Consider the following 21,572-nt stretch of genomic DNA (forward strand, 5'->3'; position numbering starts at 1 on the left):
GCCATTTTCTCCTATTAATCTGCCTATTGTAAGTTCATTTTTAGTGAACCTTTAGACAGCAGAAGGGAAGCTGCAAAAGGATGCACAGGAATGGCAGGCTCATAATCCTATTTTAGGGAGAATAATGCTATTTAGGGAGAATAATGCCTTATTCTTGGGATATTATTGCTCGGGATTTGAGAGAGGGGAACATGCTAGAGACAAGGAGACCAGTCAGAAGAGCTTTATGTTAATCTAGGACAGCAGTTCTCAAACTTGATTGTACATGAGAATCCTCTGGAGGGCTTGTTGGGGCCCCACCCCAGAGTTTCTGATTCAATAGGGCTGTGGCAGAGGCCTGAGAATTTGCACCCTAACAAGTTCCCAGGTAATGCTGATGCTGCTAGTCAAGGGACCGCACTTTAGGAACCACTCATCTAAGAGAGAGATGTTGAGAACCAGAGCCAGACTGGTGAAAGACGAACTAGAGAGGAGAGAAAGTATATGAAAGATATTTGGAAGGAAGGAACCACAGGACTCGGGGATTGGACATGGGGGCAAGGGAGCCAGACAAATAAAAGATGACTTCAGAGTATCAAACCTAGATGCCTTGGAGGATATGAGAATCACAGAGGCAAAATCCCAAACATTTGGAAGTGGAATGAAGTCACTTGACAGGTACTGGGAAAATATATGAGGCCTTATTCCATAAGCATCTGCACCATGGCACTCAAGTTTAAAGGCCTCCTGTGTTGTCTTCAGAGAGAGGCTAATGAGAAGTAGAAAGACCAAGTCTGTATTTTGTCTCTCCTTTTCTAGAATATAACCTTTGAGTAGAGGAGGAAACAGAAGATAGAAAGCAGGGTATACGAAAGTTAGAAGGGGCTTAAATAGTCTGGAAACAAAGAACACATCATTGGGTTGCTAAGTACATTCAGTGAGTACTGAATGTATATGGGCAAACACTAATAAGGAAAAGGTAAATCAGTAAAACTCAGCATGGGCCACGTAGGGTAGCTCCAGGATGCTACCTGAGATCACTGGTGCAATTTCTGAGATAGGGCATCTCAATTCCAGACCACCTAACCTTCCCTAGTTTCAGGGCTTCTGACCTGGTGCCCTGTTGTGCCTGGCTATTTCCCAGCCTATAGGAATTTCTCTTACCTGCTTCTCTCCGCTGGGCCGCCTGTAGCTGAGCAGAAGCTCCACAGCGCCCACCACTTCCTTGCGTATGGCATAGAGCAATGCATCACCCACATACACGCTGTGGTTCAGCAGTAGCTCCATGATCTCCAGGTTCTCGTTCTCAATGGCAATGAGCAGGGCACTCCGGCCCAAGGGGTCCATGCAGTTGATGTTAACATTATAGTAGATCTCAGCCTCCTGAAGGGCCTGCTTCACAGTGGCATAGTCCCCCTTCTCCACAGCATTGAGGAAGGCCTTCTCCTCTGCAGAGAGCTCTGTCTCAGCCCTCACAATTTGCAGGGGGATGCGGTCTCTGTACGGTGAGTAGTTGACCTTTTTGTAGTACAGTTGGGCCATGGTTCATAGCAATGCAGAAATCTGAGTGAGGAAACAGAGAAAGACCAAAAATATCCTTAGATATGTGGAGATCTCAAGTGGCCAGTTATGGAGGCAGCCCTGCTAAGGGGTTAGAAAATCCTAAACTACTTCAATGACGCAGTCTTTTTTCCTCTTACAAAGAAGTATAACAGAAAAAGCCCAGGCTTTGGGGTCAGGAAGACCTGGGCTTAAATCCTGGTTTTATGACTTACCAGTTCTGTGGCCTTGAGTAAGTTACTCAAGCCCTCTGTGCTTTATTTATTAATACTAAGGTTATCAATCTTAATAATATTACTCGCAGTTATCATTTAGTGACTGCTTACTGTGTGCCAAGTCCTGTGCTACACAATAATTCCTACCTCATAAAGCTATTGTGAGAGTTAAATAAGATATACATTATCAAAGCAACTGGCACAGGGTAAACCTCCTAAGACATGGCATAAGCTAGTTCCTACCTTCCTTCTCTTCTGGTGCCTGAAAATACTCATGGTAACACTTCTGATTAGTGATGCAAAGTTGGAAATCTTCTTTGGCCAATTTCCTTCAGGCTCTAGGTCTCTGGTCCTATGCTAATTTTCAAGATTACATTTGTAACTGTCCCACATGCACATCCTGGATTGAAATCCTATTTCAATTCTAACTGCAACCCTGCTTCTTGCTGCTGCTCACTGGGGGAAGGGGTATTGACTCCAATAGGCCAAAGCCAACTGCAAAAGATAAGCATGTACCCTCTGTGCCTGCTCATGATTTTTTCCTCTGCCATTTCAAATGAAAAGCTAACAGATCTGAGAATCTGTTTGATTAAATTCTGATAAGTGAATGGTCTGTTATATTTGTATCATACCTAAATCCAGGTTATATTTAATAGAATTAGTTTTAAAGTAAAAACCTAGTTATTGAGCTCCTACAATGTGTTTAAACTGTCTCTGGGAGACAAAGGTAAAAAGACAGCCTTTGTCTTCAATCACATAGAATGAATCGCAGTATAGAGCTCTTGCCTCATAGTTTACAGATAAAATTTATACACATTCCTCATTAACTCCCTGTAGCATCCCTGTGAGATGGGAATGATTATCTTCTCCAAGGGAGAAAATGAGGCTCAGATCTATTAGGTGTTGGCTCCACTTTTCCCCTCATCCCTGAGGCCTCCAGGCCACTCTGGAGGCTGAGTTAGGATGGACCTATTCCAGTGTCTTTCATTACTTAACTGTTTTGCCAGCTAAAGGACATGGAAATGTGCTAAAGAGCCTCTTTTCTCACCTTCTGGATGTAAGAAAAGATAAAGACATGAAGCTTCCACCAACATTTACCTCAGTCTTCCAGGTAATGACATCCCTGCTTTGGCAGAGGGAGAGGCGTATCTTATATCAAGTGGTATTTGCAATTCATGTGCTTGTGACCTTCTGGGAAGTTAGTATTTGAAGATGAGTGTTGCCTCTTGCCCTGAGCAGGCCCAAATGACAAATTTCTCTCCACATCTAAATCCCAAGAGAACAGTGTGCTGTTTCACTGCCTCAAGACCCAAATGACAAATCTCTCTCCGCATCTAAATCCCAAGAGAAGAGGGTGCTGTTTCACTGCCTGAAGAAGCACTGATACATTCTTCCACTACTTTCAAGTAAAGTGAAAGTAGTGAAAGTGGCTAAACGAACAGCACTTAGAGTAAGCATTTGCCAATACACAGCACAAAACTTTAATGATACTAATTGTAGACTGCCTCTGTGCCTTTACCTTGTAAACAAAAATGAGTGGGGGAGAGAAGGGATAGTGTGACCTCCTAAAGTGAGGACCAACAACCCAATTAGCTTCTATTTATTTAATCAATACAAACACACTGAGAGCCTCTATTGTGTCTAGCACTCTGCTAGCCCCTGCTAGGGGATAGGAAACAATACAACCCTGCTCATTGAAGGCTGGAGGCCTCACAGAAAGTTTCATAAAGATGGTAGCTCTTAGGCTAATCCTTGGAGGATGAATTAAACATGAAAGTGTGGGGACAGTCCAGGCACTGCCGAGTGCAACAAGAAAGATGAGATCAGTTATGGCCTAGTTGGGTGATGGGTTGGGGGGAATGCAAGGGGTCTTATTTTTTCAGCTTAATAGGATATAGGGATTAGAGGTGAGCTAACATTCTAAGGCAATAGCTCATAATCTTGGTATCCTCATCTGAAAAATGGTCTTGAACACTTGCTGCCCATTTGCCATTTAAGAGGCTACCATGGAAGAAAAGGCTAGATGTCCTTTCAGATGGTGTCACTGGTGGTGTTACTGGTATAGGAAGCACTACTGCTACAGGAAGATCTACAACCCCTTTAGTAAGGCACAGTTGTGGGGGGAAGCAGAAGAATATTGTATCCCAGGGAAAGGTGAGAATGAAGGAAACTAACTCAATCGGTGTCCTATTATGTGCCAGGCACTGTGCCAGAAGCTGGGGCAATAAAGTTATAAAAATAATCATTAGTTTTGAATACGTAACGTGGCTCAGGCATGGTGCCAGGTACTGGAGTGGCACTATTACTACCACTGCCTCTAATGGTAATCATAATGAAGGCAACAAGCAGTACCATTCATTGAACTCTCACTATGTGCCAGATGCATGGGTTAAAGTAGTGAAGAGAGACAACAGTAAAATCATGGTAATTTGTAACTTGAGGCAAGTATAATCGGATGATATATAGTCAGTTCAAAGTCCAGTTTTAATTTTCATCTCTTGCATTTGGAATTAGTCTGGTCTATGTAATTTTCCAGTGGGCTCTGTTGTAAGAGGCTTCAATAGTATTCCTCTTTAGAAAAAATAAATCTACAAAGGTTTGCCTGAGATTTTACCATTAGAGTCACTCTTGCTTTAAGGGACTACATTGCCAAAACTACCCCTGGATGAAATAATAAATCACATGGCTAAAAACTAGTAATATATTAACATGAATTCCTTCATTAGGAACGTTGCTGTGACTTTGGAATTAAAGCAATGTCTGGCTAAAAGAATGCGGGTGAAGTGATGGAGGGTAAAGGAGAGGTCTGGTATCCAGCCTTGGAAAACTCTGTTAAATAGTTATGCCCAGCTCTATACTACGAATAAAGAATAATGCAAAAATGGATTTCCTGCATTGTCTGTTGACATGCAGACTCATATAGCTGTCTAATGACTTGCCCAATTCTTTGCCCTTTTCCAATCCCCCACAGCTGCAGCCACTTGACCCTCACTCATAGCTTTAGCCTCAGCCTCACTCCAGGCTCAGAGGCCAATCCTTTCTCTGCATGCTTGCTGTTAGGCCTACTCTGCCATTATTCTGAGAATAAGTAACTAGTGATGGAGTTTCTGGTATCTTTTAAGAATGTATTATTTGGAAGATTTTTCCCCATTACCCTTTACCTTTATACTTGGCAGATGCACTCATCTGCCATTAACCAAAGCTAAGCCTCTAGGTATATTCTTAACTAAAGAAACAAAACCTGCCAGTATTTCTTGCCATTCTGCCAGTGAACCCGCTCGCAATGTAGTTCTCCAACCATGAAAGATTAAGAATTGTCTAACAGGCTGCCTCAGAGGGCTTATCATGTTCCCTCTTTTCTTTGCTGCTGGCCAGAGGCGTTTGTCTAATAGAATCTGTGACATTTGTGGGCTTAAATGATGCGATTCAAAGAGCTAAATCGATGGACTTGGCAGAAGGCCAGGGCACAAAATGGCTTTGGCAAATCCCAGCCCAGATTTCTGCCCAGCATAAGACTTCATCTGTGAGGAGGAAAGGCTGGCTTTCTACCTAACTAAGAAAACATCAGTACCTTCAGAGTGTCGTGGTATCTGTGCATGGCTTGCACCACGTGTCATGAAGACTGAAGCTTAAATGGTAAAACCCTTGTGACCTCTCACAATTTTCCAAACTTATCTGTCCAGTTGTTTATCTCTCCAGGGCCTTTCTAAGGCAAGTAAATTTAATCTGATAAATTTGTACGATCTCAGGTGTGAATGACTGGTAACACATTGAATAAATAATTCTTAATATATACCAGGCACTATAATAGAAGCTGATGATAATGGCTGAGTGGCTTAAAACCGTACTTCTCCTAGGAAAAAAAATAATATTTGAACAGGGACGTTGAATGAGCAGTCCAAAAAGTGCCTATAGTGGAAATTTCTTGTATAAAAGCACAGGGGTGGGCTGGTCGTGGGAAAGTTATGGGGTTGTTGATTTTGAGAGCATTTTGGCTTGAGATTATCACTTTGAGAACTAATTTTAATGTAGTGACACTATTCTTTCCCTGAAAGGTCCAGATCTTGAACCTCCTGCAAAGAACTCCAAAGTCCATCTAGAATAACCCCCAGCCCAATGAAAAAGTCCCCTTGACAGTATCCTTGTTAAGTGATTGTTCGGTTAATCGGCACCTCCACAGATGGAAAACTCACCACTTCCTCACCTGCGTGGTGAACACTGACTTTCAGCAAATACTCTCCTATGTTCAGCTGAAATCACCTGCCTATAACTTTTATCCCCTGGCCAAAGTTCTGCTCTCTAGAGCAGCATCAAGCAAAGCTCCCCTTTATTATACATGACAACTTTCAAATGTTTAATGTCAGCAGTAATGTAGTCCTCTACCTAACCATTCTCAGTTTCTTCAATCATTCTTATTAGATACTTTCCAGATTTTGGAGCATCCTACTGGTCTGCTTCTAGTTATAAAGTACTTTGTTTCTCTTAAAGTGTAATGTTCAGAAGTGAACATAGTGCTCTAGAAATGGTCAGATCAGCACAGATTATACTTTTTGTTTTTTAGTCCATTCATTCATTCAGCAATGCTTTGTTGAGGTCATAGTGCTGCAACATCTTGGTTCAGGAGGTACTTTAAACAGTTCTGTATAGTAATATATTTGCAGTAGTTTGTTTTTCATGTGTATAAATCTTGCCAATCTAATTATTTCCTTAATTTATAAATAAGGTAAGACTCAACACTTATTCTGTGCCAGATACTGTGTGTGCTAAATGTTTTGTATACATTATTTAAATTAATACTCACTTTTAGACAGTTACCACTGTTATCTCCCACCTTACAGATAAGGAACCTGAAGCACAGAGAGGTTAAGTAATTTTTTAAGGTCACGCAGCTAGTAAGTGGTGGGAATGGGATTGGAGTCAAGCTTCTCGCACCAGAGTCTACATTCCTGACTACTTCAACGAAGGCAGATTCTTTCGTATGCTCCACAAAATCTATGAGAGTGCCAGCAATAGTAGATATTCAGTGTTTCAGTTCAATAAGTGCTTGCTGTGCATCTACTATTTGTCACGCCCAGAGCACTTGGTAGTAGGGAACACAAATATGCATATATAAATGACATTGCCCTTGCCATCAAGCAACTCCAAGTCCAGAGGGGGAGACAAAAATGTAAATAAGTTAAACATAGTGCAGGGTGATAGAGATTCTAATTGATAGTATGGATACAAAGAAGGAAGTATTCAACTTTAAGTGTTAGAGATAAGGGAAGGCATCACAGAGGAAGTAATATCTGAGCTGTGTCTTGAAGGGTTGATAAGAGTTTCCTACATAGCAATGATCTAGGGATGGTCTTTCTAGATTGTAGACACAGCATGTGCTCAGATGTGGGTATATAAAACACAATGGTATTTAAGAACACACTGGCCTTCTATCTGCTCTTTAAACCTGTCAAACATGTGATCACGTGGGGGTCCTTACACTTTAGTCCTCTTCCATAAAGCTGCACATTTTCCTTCCTATTGTATAGTTTCAGAACAAATGTCCTCTCTTCAGTGAAGCCTTTCAAGACCACGCTTTCAAGCCCCACACATGTCATTCTACATCTCACTATCCTAGCTTCATTTCCATCTACATTTTTTTCAAGGTAAGTTCTTCAAGAACTTATAATTATTTGAATTGACTACATTTTTATTTGTTCACTATTTTAACATTTGGCTCTCCCAACCCAAATGTAAACTCCATAATAGCCAGAACCTCATCAGTCATGTTCACTATTTTATTCCCAGTACCTGGCACATAGTAAGCTCCCAATAAATATGTATTGAATTATTCCATGAAAGAATGGTGGGGATAGAGATGGGAGAATGCTCTGTTGGCAGAGCCCTGCTTTTGTTTGTGAGATTAACCACATCCCCACGCAGTCATGGGCTCGGGCAAGAAGCCCCTCCTTCACCTCAAGGATTGAGTCTTAATTAGTCTAAGGCTAAGTTATTAGGTTGGTGCAAAAGTAATTGCCTTTTGTGAATCTACAAATCCGAGAAATTCAAAGACCTGCAAGAAGGAAAAACTGAAAGAAATTCCCACTGATACACACTACAATCAAACTGTCAAAAGCCAAAGACAGAGAATCTTGAAATCAGTGAGGGAAGTGACTTGTTACATACAAGTGATGCTCAATAAAATTAACATCCAATTTCTCTTCAGAAACCACACACAGAGATCCAAATTCAGTAGATGATAAGCGCTAAAAGAAATAAAATATCTTCAATCAAGAGTTCTATATCCTGCAAAATGATTCTTCTAAAATGAAGGCAAAAGTAAGACATTCTTAGACAAAAGCTGAGGAAGTTTGTTGTTTACTGACCTGTCCAACAATAGATGCTAAAGGGAGTCCTTGAGATTGGATTGCAATTTGAAGCCATATGAAGAAATAAAGAACGCTGATAAATGTAACTGCATAGCTAAATTTAAAAGCCAGTATTATTGTACTTTTGGTTTGTAAGCCCTATTTTTTTCTATATGATTTAAAAGACAAATGCATGAAACCAAAATTATGAATCTATGTTAGTGGACACATATGATATAAAAAAGTTGTGACAATAACAACATAAAGGAAAAGAGAGCTGCATAGGAACAGAGTTATTTATACTATTTAAGCTATGTTATTAATTCAAGCCAGTTTGCTATATATTTAAGATGTTAATTTTAACCTCCATGGTAGCTACTAAGAAAATAACTAAGAAATAGCTAGAATAGGAAATGAGAAGTGAATTAAAATGATACACTACAAAAAGTCAAACACAAAAGAAGGTATTAATGAAGGAATTGAAGAACAAAAAATATATGACATATAGAAAACAAATGGCAAAATGGCAGAAGCAAGTCCAGTAGTTACAATTCAAAGGATTTGGGTGAGGGCGATGGGACATAATCATGTCACATTTGGATATGTTGGTGTTTGAGGCTTTCTTTGGGGTGGGGGACATCAGGAGGAGAGATCCAGTCAGCATCTGAAGCTTATCATTGAGAGCTAGTAATATAAAATTGGGAATCATTGCATATTGATCAAAGGTTCTCAACCCTGGCTACATATTAAATACCCTTTTACAAATATCCATGCTTAGGTCACCCCTCCTCTCCACAATGACATTTTAAAATAGCTCCCCAGGTGAATCTAACATGCAGCCAGGATGATGTATCATATTATAAGTGGTAACTGGAGCTGTTAGGAATTGATATGATCACGAGGGAGAATGCAAAGAGATCAGGGGAACTGGAAAAGAAATTTCTACTTAGGATGGTAGTCTAGCACGCTGTCTAGTACAGTAGCCACTAGCCACAAGTGGCTATTTAAATTTAAATAAATTAAAATGAAATAAATTCAATTCCTCAGTTGCATCATCCACATTTTAAGCACTCAATAGCTACATGTGGCTCACGGTTACTGTACTGGAAAGTATAGACATAAAACATTTTCATCATTGTGGAAAGTTTTATTGGATAGTGCCAAATGACCCAAATTTCTCTTCTGACTCTAAAAGGACTATAATACAGGGGACTCTTTCAATTTTAAGGTTAAAAATGCAGTGTCTATGTTAAAATGTCAGTACTTTCATTTGAATAATGTATTTTCATGGCTATAAACACGTGTGATTTTATTTTTGTAAGCTTTTTCCTCTCCTTCTCTCCAATGTCCAGGGGAGGTTTGTATAACCACTGACATCAGGACGAAATCAATATATTTTATTTTCACTGAGGTGAAGACATAAGTAAAAAGTTATATATTTGTTTCCCTTAAGTCATTCAGCTGCATGGGGGATTTTAAATCTGTTGCTCAACACTCATTATCACTTTGTCTGCGTGATATTCTTTGAAGTAGTCAAGGTAAAAGCAGAATGGAAACACACTGAAACAGCAAATAATAAGCAGCGTAATTCGTTAAAAGTCTTGCATTTCATTACTAGTCTTGGATTGGCTTTAATCCCAGATCCCACAGGCCATCAGAAATGAGCCTGTCCCATTTCCGTTGCCCCTTTATTTTGGAATGTAATATGACAATGTTCACACAGGAGCTTATTGGCCAAACTTCCTTAAATGGGACAAAGGGACTACTTTACAAAATTGTTTTATTTTATTATTTAATTAATTAATTATTATTATTATTATTTTTGAGATGGAGTCTCACTCTGTTGCCCAGTGCAGTGGTGCGATCTCGGCTCACTACAACCTCCATCTCCCAGGTTCAAGTGATTCTTCTGCCTCAACCTCCCGAGTAGTTGGGACTACAGGCATGCACTACTACGCCCGGCTAAGTTTTGTATTTTTAGTGCAGACGAGGTTTCACCATATTGGCAAGGCTGGTCTCAAACTCCTGATCTCGTGATCTGTCTGCCTTGGCCTCCCAAAGTGCTGGGATTACAGGCGTCAGCCAACGTGCCCGGCCTACAAAATTGTTTTTAAATGATAACAGTTAGGGAATCTGGATGAAAGGTACATGGGAGTTCTTTTTACTATTTTTGTAATTTTTCTATGTGTCTGAAATTATTTCAAAACAAAAATTGCAAAAAATTACTTAAACCAGCAAATCATGAATACATAAAATAAAACTATATGGCTTAAAATAAATCTTTCCAGTCTTCTTCCCCCATGCATTTTTAAATTAACTCATCCTTAATACACATTTTTCTACCCAGTTTTCTTTACTTAATATTGTGTAGGAATTTTTCATACATAATTATCTGTAATAACACTCTTTGCATATACTGCCCTTCCCACCACCAATTTCTCTTGTGGGGAAGTAGCTCTGACAGGTGAGATTGAGATAGTATGCTTTCTACCATTCTGTGTTAAAATACTCTACTAAAATGGCTACATAATGTTTCATTCGGTCATGTCAGGTATACTACAATGTATTTAACTAGTCTCAAGCTTGGGAATATTTAAGATTTCTTTCATTGATCTATATTATTGTAAATGAAACTGAGAGAGATATTTCTGTACATAAAGATCTTCACATATATCCAGGTTATTTGCTCAGTATAGCTTCCTAGAAGTGAAATTACTGGACCAAAACCTGGCAGCATTTTTAAAGCTCTCAACACATACTGCTGAACTTCTTCCTAAATTATTTTATTGATTTAACAGCAGTGGCTTTCTAAGGGGAATGAAAACATATCAGAAATCCCAGGAAACAATCAACAGTTGACTGGATTTAAAAAAATGTGGAATAGTATGTAGCCATAAAAAGAAAGAAATCATGTCCTTTGCAGCAACATGGAGGGAGCTGGAGGCCATTATCCTAAGTGAACTAACTCAGAAACAGAAAACCAATACCACATGTTCTCATTTCTAATTGGGAACTAAACAGTGGACACACATGAACATAAAGATGGAAATAATAGACACTGGGAACTCCAGAAATGGGGATGATAGAAGGGGAATGAGGGTTGAAAAAATATCTATCAGGTAGGGTTCACTATTTGGATAATGGGTACACTAGAAGCCCATTCCCCACCAGTACCCATGTAACAAACAAGCACATGTATCCCCAAATCTAAATAAAATTAAAAAAAGAAATCCCAGGAAACAGTGAACCTCAGTTTCTTCATGTACAATGTATGATTTATGATCCAAAGTCCCTTCCCCTCTCATATAGTCTTAAGATTCTCTGATTCTGTAATAGATGAATAATATGTCACGAATGAAGTACATTTAAGATGTTCCAATAGATGATACTTCCATCTTGTGGGAAAGAAAGATTGAGGAACCCTTCAAATGATGGCCTGCAGATGTGGTAAAACTACAAGAGAACTAGAATTTGAAGTGGAGCCTGAAGATGTGACTGAATTGCTGCAATCTCATAAAACTTTAACGCGTGAAGAGTTGCTTCTTATGGATAAGCAAAGAAAGTGGTTTCTTGAGATGGAATATATTCCTGTTGAAGAGGCTGTGAAACATTGTTGAAATGACACTAACAGATTTAGCATATTACATAAACTTAGTTGATAAAACAGTGGCAGGGTTTGAGAGGATTGATTCCAAAACTGAAAGAAGTTTTACTGCAGGTAAAATATTATCAAACAGCATCGCATGCTACAGAGAAATATTTTATGAAAGGAAGAGTCAATCGATGTGGCAAACTTAATTGTTGTCTTATTTTAAGAAATTGCCGGGGGTGGAGCCAAGATGGCCGAATAGGAACAGCTATGGTCTACAGCTCCCAATGTGAGTGACGCAGAAGATGGGTGATTTCTGCATTTCCATCTGAGGTACCGGGTTGATCTCACTAAGGAGTGCCAGACAGTGGGAGCAGAACAGTGGGTGCAGCGTACCATGTGCGAGCCGAAGCAGGGCGAGGCATTGCCTCACTCGGACAGCGCAAGGGGTCAGGGAGTTCCCTTTCCTAGTCAAAGAAAGGGGTGACAGATGGCACCTGGAAAATCGGGTCACTCCCACCCTAATACTGCGCTTTTCAACAGGCTTAAAAAACGGCACACCAGGAGATTATATCCCGCACGTGGCTTAGAGGGTCCTACGCCCACAGAGTCTTCCTGATTGCTAGCACAGCCATTTGAGATCAAACTGCAAGGTGGCAGTGAGGCTGGGGGAGGGGCGCCTGCCATTGCCCAGGCTTGATTAGGTAAACAAAGCAGCCGGGAAGCTCGAACTGGGTGGAGCCCACCACAGCTCAAGGAGGCCTTCCTGCCTCTGTAGGCTCCATCTCTGGGGGCAGGGCACAGACAAACAAAAAGACAGCAGCAACCTCTGCAGACTTAAATGTCCCTGTCTGACAGCTTTGAAGAGAGTAGTGGTTCTCCCAGCACACAGCTGGAGATCTGAGAACGGGCAGACTGCCTCCTCAAGTGGGTCCCTGACCCCTGAGAAGCCTAACTGAGAGGCACCCCCCAGTAGGGACAGACTGACACCTCACACGGCCGGGTACTCTTCTGAGACAAAACTTCCAGAGGAACGATCAGGCAGCAGCATTTGCAGTTCACCAATATCCGCTGTTCTACTGCCACCGCTGCTGATACCCAGGCAAATAGGGTCTGGGGTGGACCTCTAGCAAACTCCAACAGACCTGCAGCTGAGGGTCCTGTCTGTTAGAAGGAAAACTAACAAACAGAAAGGACATCCACACCAAAAACACATCTGTACGTCAACATCATCAAAGACCAAAAGTAGATAAAACCACAAAGATGGGGAAAAAACAGAGGAGAAAAACTGGAAAATCTAAAAACCAGAGCACCTCTCCTCCTCCAAAGAAACGCAGCTCCTCACCAGCAACGGAACAAAGCTGGATGGAGGATGACTTTGACGAGTTGAGAGAGGAAGGCTTCAGACGATCAAACTACTCCGAGCTACAGGAGGAAATTCAAACCAACAGCAAAGAAGTTAAGAACCTTGAAAAAAAATTAGACGAATGGATACTTAGAATAACCAATGCAGAGAAGTCCTTAAAAGAGCTGATGGAGCTGAAAGCCAAGGCTCGAGAACTACGTGAAGAATGCAGAAGCCTCAGGAGCTGATGCGATCAACTGGAAGAAAGGGTATCAGTGATGGAAGATGAAATGAATGAAATGAAGTGAGAAGGGAAGGTTAGAGAAAAAAGAATAGAAAGAAATGAACAAAGCCTCCAAGAAATATGGGACTATGTGAAAAGACCAAATCTATGTCTGATTGGTATACCTGAAAGTAACAGGGAGAATGGAACCAAGTTGGAAAACACTCTGCAGGATATTATCCAGGAGAGTTTCGCCAATCTAGCAAGGCAGGCCAACATTCAGATTCAGGAAATACAGAGAACGCCACAAAGATACTCCTCAAGAAGAGCAACTCCAAGGCACATAATTGTCAGATTCACCAAAGTTGAAATGAAGGAAAAAATGTTAAGGGCAGCCAGAGAGAAAGGTGTGGTTACCCACAAAGGGAAACTCATCAGACTAACAGCGGATCTCTTGGCAGAAACTCTACAAGCCAGAAGAGAGTGGGGGCCAATATTCAACACCCTTAAAGAAAAGAATTTTCAACCCAGAATTTCATATCCAGCCAAACTAAGCTTCATAAGTGAAGGAGAAATAAAATACTTTACAGACAAGCAAATGCTGAGAGATTTTGTCACCACCAGGCCTGCCCTAAAAGAGATCCTGAAGGAAGCACTAAACATGGAAAGGAAAAACCGGTACCAGCCACTGCAAAAACATGCTAAAATGTAAAGACCATCAAAGCTAGGAAGAAACCGCATCAACTAACGAGCAAAATAACCAGCTAACATCAAAATGACAGGACCAAATTCACACATAACAATATTAACTTTAAATGTAAATGGGCTAAATGCTCCAGTTAAAAGACACAGACTGGCAAATTGGATAAAGAGTCAAGACCCATCAGTGTGCTGTATTCAGGAAACCCATCTCATGTGCAGAGACACACATAGGCTCAAAATAAAGGGATGGAGGAAGATCTACCAAGCAAATGAAAAACAAAAAAAGGCAGGGGTTGCAATCCTAGTCTCTGATAAAACAGACTTTAAAACAACAAAGATCAAAAGAGACAAAGAAGGCCATTACATAATGGTAAAGAGATCAATTCAACAAGAAGAGCTAACTATCCTAAATATATATGCACCCAATACAGGAGCACCCAAATTCATAAAGCAAGTCCTTAGTGACCAACAAAGAGACTTAGACTCCCACACAATAAAAATGGGAGACTTTAACACCCCACTGTCAACATTAGACAGATCAACGAGACAGAAAGTTAACAAGTATATCAAGGAATTGAACTCAGCTCTGCACCAAGTGGACCTAATAGACATCTACAGAACTCTCCACCCCAAATCAACAGAATATACATTTTTTTCAGCACCACACCACACCTATTCCAAAGTTGACCACATAGTTGGAAGTAAAGCACTCCTCCGCAAATGTAAAAGAATAGAAATTATAACAAACTGTCTCTCAGACTACAGTGCAATCAAACTAGAACTCAGGATTAAGAAACTCATTCAAAACCACTCAACTACATGGAAACTGAACAACCTGCTCCTGAATGACTACTGGGTACATAACGAAATGAAGGCAGAAATAAAGATGTTCTTTGAATCCAACGAGAACAAAGACACAACATACCAGAATCTCTGGGACACATTCAAAGCAGTGTGTAGAGGGAAATTTATAGCACTAAATGCCCACAAGAGAAAGCAGGAAAGATCCAAAATTGACACCCTAACATCACAATTAAAAGAACTAGAAAAGCAAGCAAGAGCAAACACATTCAAAAGCTAGCAGAAGGCAAGAAGTAACTAAAATCAGAGCAGAACTGAAGGAAATAGAGACACAAAAAACCCTTCAAAAAATTAATGAATCCAGGAGCTGGTGTTTTGAAAAGATCAACAAAATTGATAGACTGCTAGCAAGACTAATAAAGAAGAAAAGAGAGAAGAATCAAATAGATGCAATAAAAAATGATAAAGGGGATATCAGCACCGATCCCAAAGAAATACAAACTACCATCAGAGAATACTACAAACACCTCTACGCAAATAAACTAGAAAATCTAGAAGAAATGGATAAATTCCTCGACACATGCACCCTCCCAAGACTAAACCAGGAAGAAGTTGAACCTCTGAATAGACCAATAACAGGATCTGAAATTGTGGCAATAATCAATAGCTTACCAACCAAAAAGAGTCCAGGACCAAATGGATTCACAGCCGAATTCTACCAGAGGTACAAGGAGGAACTGGTACCATTCCTTCTGAAACTATTCCAATCAATAGAAAAAGAGGGAATCCTCCCTAACTCATTTGATGAGGCCAGCATCACCCTGATACCAAAGCCAGGCAGAGACACAACCAAAAAAGAGAATTTTAGACCAATATCCTTGATGAACATTGATGCAAAAATCCTCAATAAAATACTGGCAAACCGAATCCAGCAGCACATCAAAAAGCTTATCCACCATGATCAAGTGGGCTTCATCTCTGGGATGCAAGGCTGGTTCAATATACGAAAATCAATAAATGTAATCCAGCATGTAAACAGAACCAAAGACAAAAACCACATGATTATCTCAATAGATGCAGAAAAGGCTTTTGACAAAATTCAACAACCCTTCATGCTAAAAACTCTCAATAAATTAGGTATTGATGGGACGTATCTCAAAATAATAACAGCTATCTGTGACAAACCCACAGCCAATATCATACTGAATGGGCAAAAACTGGAAGCATTCCCTTTCAAAACTGGCACAAGACAGGGATGCCCTCTCTCACCACTCCTATTCAACATAGTGTTGGAAGTTCTGGCTAGGGCAATTAAGCAGGAGAAGGAAATAAAGGGTATTCAATTAGGAAAAGAGGAAGTCAAATTGTCCCTGTTTGCAGACGACATGATTGTATATCTAGAAAACCCCATCGTCTCAGCCCAAAATCTCCTTACACTGATAAGTAACTTCAGCAAAGTCTCAGGATACAAAATCAGTGTACAAAAATCACAAGCATTCTTATACACCAATAACAGACAAACAGAGAGCCAAATCATGAGTGAACTCCCATTCACAATTGCTACAAAGAGAATAAAATACCTAGGAATCCAACTTACAAGGGATGTGAAGGACCTCTTCAAGGAGAACTACAAACCACTGCTCAAGGAAATAAAAGAGGATACAAACAAATGGAAGAGCATTCCATGCTCATGGGTAGGAAGAATCAATATCGTGAAAATGGCCATATTGCCCAAGGTAATTTATAGATTCAATGCCATCCCCATCAAGCTACCAATGACTTTCTTCACAGAACTGGAAAAAAACGACTTTAACGTTCATAGGGACCAAAAAAGAGCCCGCATCACCAAGTCAATCCTAAGCCAAAAGAACAAAGCTGGAGGCATCACACTTCCTGACTTCAAACTATACTACAAGGCTACAGTAATCAAAACAGCATGGTACTGGTACCAAAACAGAGATACAGATCAATGGAACAGAACAGAGCCCTCAGAAATAATGCCACATATCTACAACCTTCTGATCTTTGACAAACCTGACAAAAACAAGCAATGGGGAAAGGATTCCCTATTTAATAAATGGTGCTGGGAAAACTGGCTAGCCATAGGTAGAAAGCTGAAACTGGATCCCTTCCTTACACCTTATACAAAAATTAATTCAGGATGTATTAAAGACTTAAATGTTAGCCCTAAAACCATAACAACCCTAGAAGAAAACCTAGGCAATACCATTCAGGACATAGGCATGGGCAAGGACTTCATGTCTAAAACACCAAAAGCAATGGAAACAAAAGCCAAAATTGACAAATGGGATCTAATTAAACTAAAGAGCTTCTGCACAGCAAAAGAAACCACCATCAGAGTGAACAGGCAACCTACAGAATGGGAGAAAATTTTCGCAACCTACTCATCTGACAAAGGGCACATATCCAGAATCTACAATGAACTCAAACAAATTTACAAGAAAAAAACAAAAAAACCCCATCAAAAAGTGGGTGAAGGATATGAACAGACACTTCTCAAAAGAAGACATTTATGCAGCCAAAAAACACATGAAAAAATGCTCATCATCACTGGCCATCAGAGAAATGCAAATCAAAACCACAATGAGATACCATCTCACACCAGTTAGAATGGCAGTCATTAAAAAGTCAGGAAACAACAGGCGCTGGAGAGCATGTGGAGAAATAGGAACACTTTTACACTGTTGGTGGGACTGTAAACTAGTTCAACCATTGTGGAAGTCGGTGTGGCAATTCCTCAGGGATCTAGAACTAGAAATACCATTTGACCCAGCCATCCCATTACTGGGTATATACCCAAAGGATTATAAATCATGCTGCTATAAAGACACATGCATATGTATGTTTATTGCGGCACTATTCACAATAGCAAAGACTTGGAACCAACCCAAATGTCCAACAACGATAGACTGGATTAAGAAAATGTGGCACATATACCCCATGGAATACTATGCAGCCATAAAAAATGATGAGTTCATGTCCTTTGTAGGGACATGGATGAAACTGGAAACCATCATTCTCAGCAAACTATCACAAGGACAAAAAACCAAACACTGCATGTTCTGACTCACAGGTGGGAACTGAACAATGAGAACACATGGACACAGGAAGGGGAACATCACACTCTGGGGACTGTTGTGGGGTGGGGGGAGGGGGGAGGGATAGCATTTGGAGATATACGTAATGCTAAATGATGAGTTAATGGGTGCAACACACCAACATGGCACATGTATACATACGTAACAAACCTGCACATTGCGCACATGTACCCTAAAACTTAAAGTATAATAATAATAAAATAAAATAAAATAAAAACAACAACAAAAAAAATAAAAAACAAAACAAAACAAAAAAAATTGCCACAGCCACTTCAACCTTCAGCAACCCCCACTCTTATCAGTCAGCCTGATCAGTCAGCAGTCATCAACATTGTGGCAGGACCCTCCACCAGCAAAAAGATTATGACTTGCTGAAAACTCAGATACTCGTTAACATTTTTTAGCAATACAGTATTTTAAAATTAAGGTTTTTATATTGTTTTTTAACATAATGTTATTGCATACTTAATAGGCTATAGTATAGTGTAAACATAAATTTTATATGCATTGGGAGATGAAAATATTTGACTTGCAACATTCACTTTATTGCAGTGGTCTAGAACTGAACCCTCAGTACCTCCGAGGTATGCTTGTATAAACGTTTGGCCATCCTTCTGTTTCAGGGCAGGACTTTGTTAAATGAGTTCCAAATTTTACCTGCTATTTTTTTCCAATTATAAAAATACATGGAGGATATCAGTGTCTATAGCATTGCTAGCACTAAATGAAATTGTAAAGATCAGTGTTAGCTGAAGTTATTGGGTGGTGGTTAGGAAAGGTATATGGAAGAGGTAGAACTTGAGCTGATTTTTAAAGGCTGGGTAGGATAGACAGACAGATGTAGGAGCTAGGAGAAAACTTTTATTATATGTGGGGTAGGGGTGGAAGTCAGGGGTGAGAATTGGTACTGTTTTGGATAGGGCAATATTTAGAAAGAGAGGGAAGAATGTAGGAGTAAGTAAGCTGGGCCTACTTGTTGAAGGGTGATGAACACCTGGTTGAGAAGCTGTGACTTGATCTTATAGGCATTGAAGAGACACTCTAGGTTCTTAAAGAAGTGATCAAGAAAGCTGTATGTTATATGGTGACTCCTATGGCTGTGTCAATGGTGAACCAGAGTAGGGGAGAATGGGACTGTGTTATATGTTTATAGATTCTATCTAGAATGGTGGCAGTCTGAATGGAGAAGAGGAGAATTTTAGAGTTATTTCAAAGGAAGATAAAACAAGCCTTGTTAATGAATAAACTCCAGAGAATGAGGCATAGGAGGAACCTTCAAATAATATCCAAGTTTAAGCCCTGGTGACTGGAAGAGTTACAGTGCTGCTATCTGTGTGACTGAGAAAGGCCATTCATTAAGGCTGATGACTAGGGCCCTGATATTTCCAGGAGAATCTGAGTTCCTGTCAAATAGATTCTATTTCTTCATGACTTCTATTATTCTTCAAAGATGCTTAATTTGCTTTTTTGGTTTTCATTTGGCAGTAACTTTTAACGTTTTAACTTTGTTTCTCGGCCCCAGAGAGTTCTGCCAAATAATGATCTTAAATGCTTAAATGCACTCAAGAAGTTCTGCTGAGTACTCCCTTATACTGCAATCACCTTCAGTGCGATTATCTTATAAATTTCTCATTTTGCATATCGGGTGCTCTGAAACCAGGTCAACCTTATTGTTACTCAGAGAGTTTTACTTTTGTACAAGGTCATGTTTCCTGCAAAGTGGTTAATTCTGCACATTCCTGCCTGCCCCCACATACAACATTAAGACTTAAAATGTTACAATAGAACAGCTTCAAAATGAAAGAGAAAAACTTATCAGAGAACATTTCTGAAAGCAATGGTATGTACCTCCATTTGTAAATTGGTGCAGTTTAAAAATAGTGTCCTGGGAATTAGGAGACGTGGATTGTAGTCCCAGCTCTGCCACTAACTTGAAGCATGAACTCAGGCAAGTCACATTACCGTTTTTTTGTTTGTTTGTTTGTTTTGTTTTTTTTTGACAGAGCCTTGCTCTGTCGCCCAGGCTGGAGTGCAGTGGCGCGATCTTGGCTCACTGCAAGCTCCGCCTCCTGGGTTCACACCATTCTCCTGCCTCAGCCTCCCCAGCTCCCGATTAGCTGGCACTACAGGCGCCCACCACCACGCCTGGCTAATTTTTTTGTATTTTTAGTAGAGACGGGGTTTCACCGTGTTAGCCAGGATGGTCTCGATCTCCTGACCTCGTGATCCGCCCGCCTCGGCCTCCCAAAGTTCTGGGATTACAGGCGTGAGTCACCGCGCCCGGCCACATTACCGCTTCTTTATGTCTTCATTTCCTTTTCTGAAAAATGAGGGCGATAGACAAGGTGATTGTTATCGATATCAGCCCTAACATCAATTATTTATTAACACGATAAAAGTTTGCAAAGTATTACCAACAATTATGGTACTTAGAGACTATTGGGTTAGATACAGCACCAAAGGAGGGCACATTTATCAGTTAGCTATTTGTTTATACTATGAAGACAGGCAAACAGGATGATTCAGACTAAAAGAAATGAAGTTTGAGATTCAGTTATCAGTTTAGGCTGTTTTATAGATAAAATAAACTAGATAATCCAGATAGAATCTCAATTCCTTTTGACACTGGGGCGGGGGCAATCCAAGTTTGGATTGTAAACCTGTACTAAGAAGGTAGTACATCTCAACTCAGAGATGGAGTTGCTCTGATATTTTGAGGTCTGTGACTGTAGCCTCTTGAGTGCTGTTTCCCAGAAATAACAGTCATACTGCTCAAAGGCATCTTAATGAATCGTGATCATTGTGATTTCCATCTTAAGGGAAACCAGCCCAAGATCTTTCCTCTAATAGAAACTCTGAGGAGTATGTTGTTATAAGAGGTTTTCTTCCCTTGTGTCCCTTCCAAAAATTAAGACTATTCCCAGGGTCTCTCTATTGCCTGTTAATGATTGCTTATGATTCTATCATTCATAACTTAACCTCAGTACTTCAGAAATCTGGAGGAAAGATCACCTGGAAGTCAGGATGCTCTCTATGGGCCCTATAAAATATTGCTGTAAGTTTAATTTAATTTCTTTAAGCATTTAATCTAGTTCTTCGATATGTGCTGAGCCCCCATGTAAATAAAGGAACACACTAACACATATAATAGCTCTGCTCAACAAGTTTTTCATCTCCTGACTCAATTCAATCCTCCTTCTCTCATGCTATCTATTCTCCCAGATACCCATCGCATCTACCTTCCTCTATGGATTAAATACTGATATGAAATGCGTCCTTCTTGGCTGCAAACTTTGGCTGCCTTTCAGTGTTCTGCCTCTCCCACTGCCTCAGGTTACAATTACCCTGTCTTGCATCTCTTGCCCTTCTGCCACCATGTTCCTTTTAAGCTCCAGAGATGATTCTTTCCTTGGGCCCTTTACCAAGTTGGACCGTGCTTACAATCCTTTTTAGTGACAGAGACCTTCCCCACTTTAGATTTCTTCTTGCCTTAGAAAAATTCAGAAATCTGAAGAAGGTATTCATATTCCAACAGCTGTGTAGATGGGGACAAGTCAATTCTGCTCATTTCCTTCTAGAGTTTTGCAGGCTAAATTACTATTAATAGACTCCACGCATAGTAGGCATTGAGAGGTTGCCTAGGGTTTGGGGTTAGGAAGTAGGAAGAAAACTTTACTACGTGAGTATGAGGCACA

At 40.2% G+C, this 21,572-nt stretch overlaps 1 protein-coding gene across 1 annotated transcript in view; it reads right to left on the bottom strand.

Annotated features, from left to right (window-relative positions):
* The window catches only part of TRPC5 (transient receptor potential cation channel subfamily C member 5), a 309,990-nt gene that overhangs the window by 182,724 nt on the left and 105,694 nt on the right, over window positions 1-21,572 (bottom strand). Inside the window, exon 2 of the mRNA XM_055106604.1 lies at window positions 1,144-1,542. Within this exon, the coding sequence (XP_054962579.1) occupies window positions 1,144-1,521 (378 nt within the window). The 5' untranslated portion in view covers window positions 1,522-1,542. The remainder of the gene's footprint in view (window positions 1-1,143; window positions 1,543-21,572) is intronic.

Source organism: Pan paniscus, chromosome X, assembly GCF_029289425.2.
Source record: "Pan paniscus chromosome X, NHGRI_mPanPan1-v2.0_pri, whole genome shotgun sequence".
Classification (NCBI taxonomy): domain Eukaryota; kingdom Metazoa; phylum Chordata; class Mammalia; order Primates; family Hominidae; genus Pan; species Pan paniscus.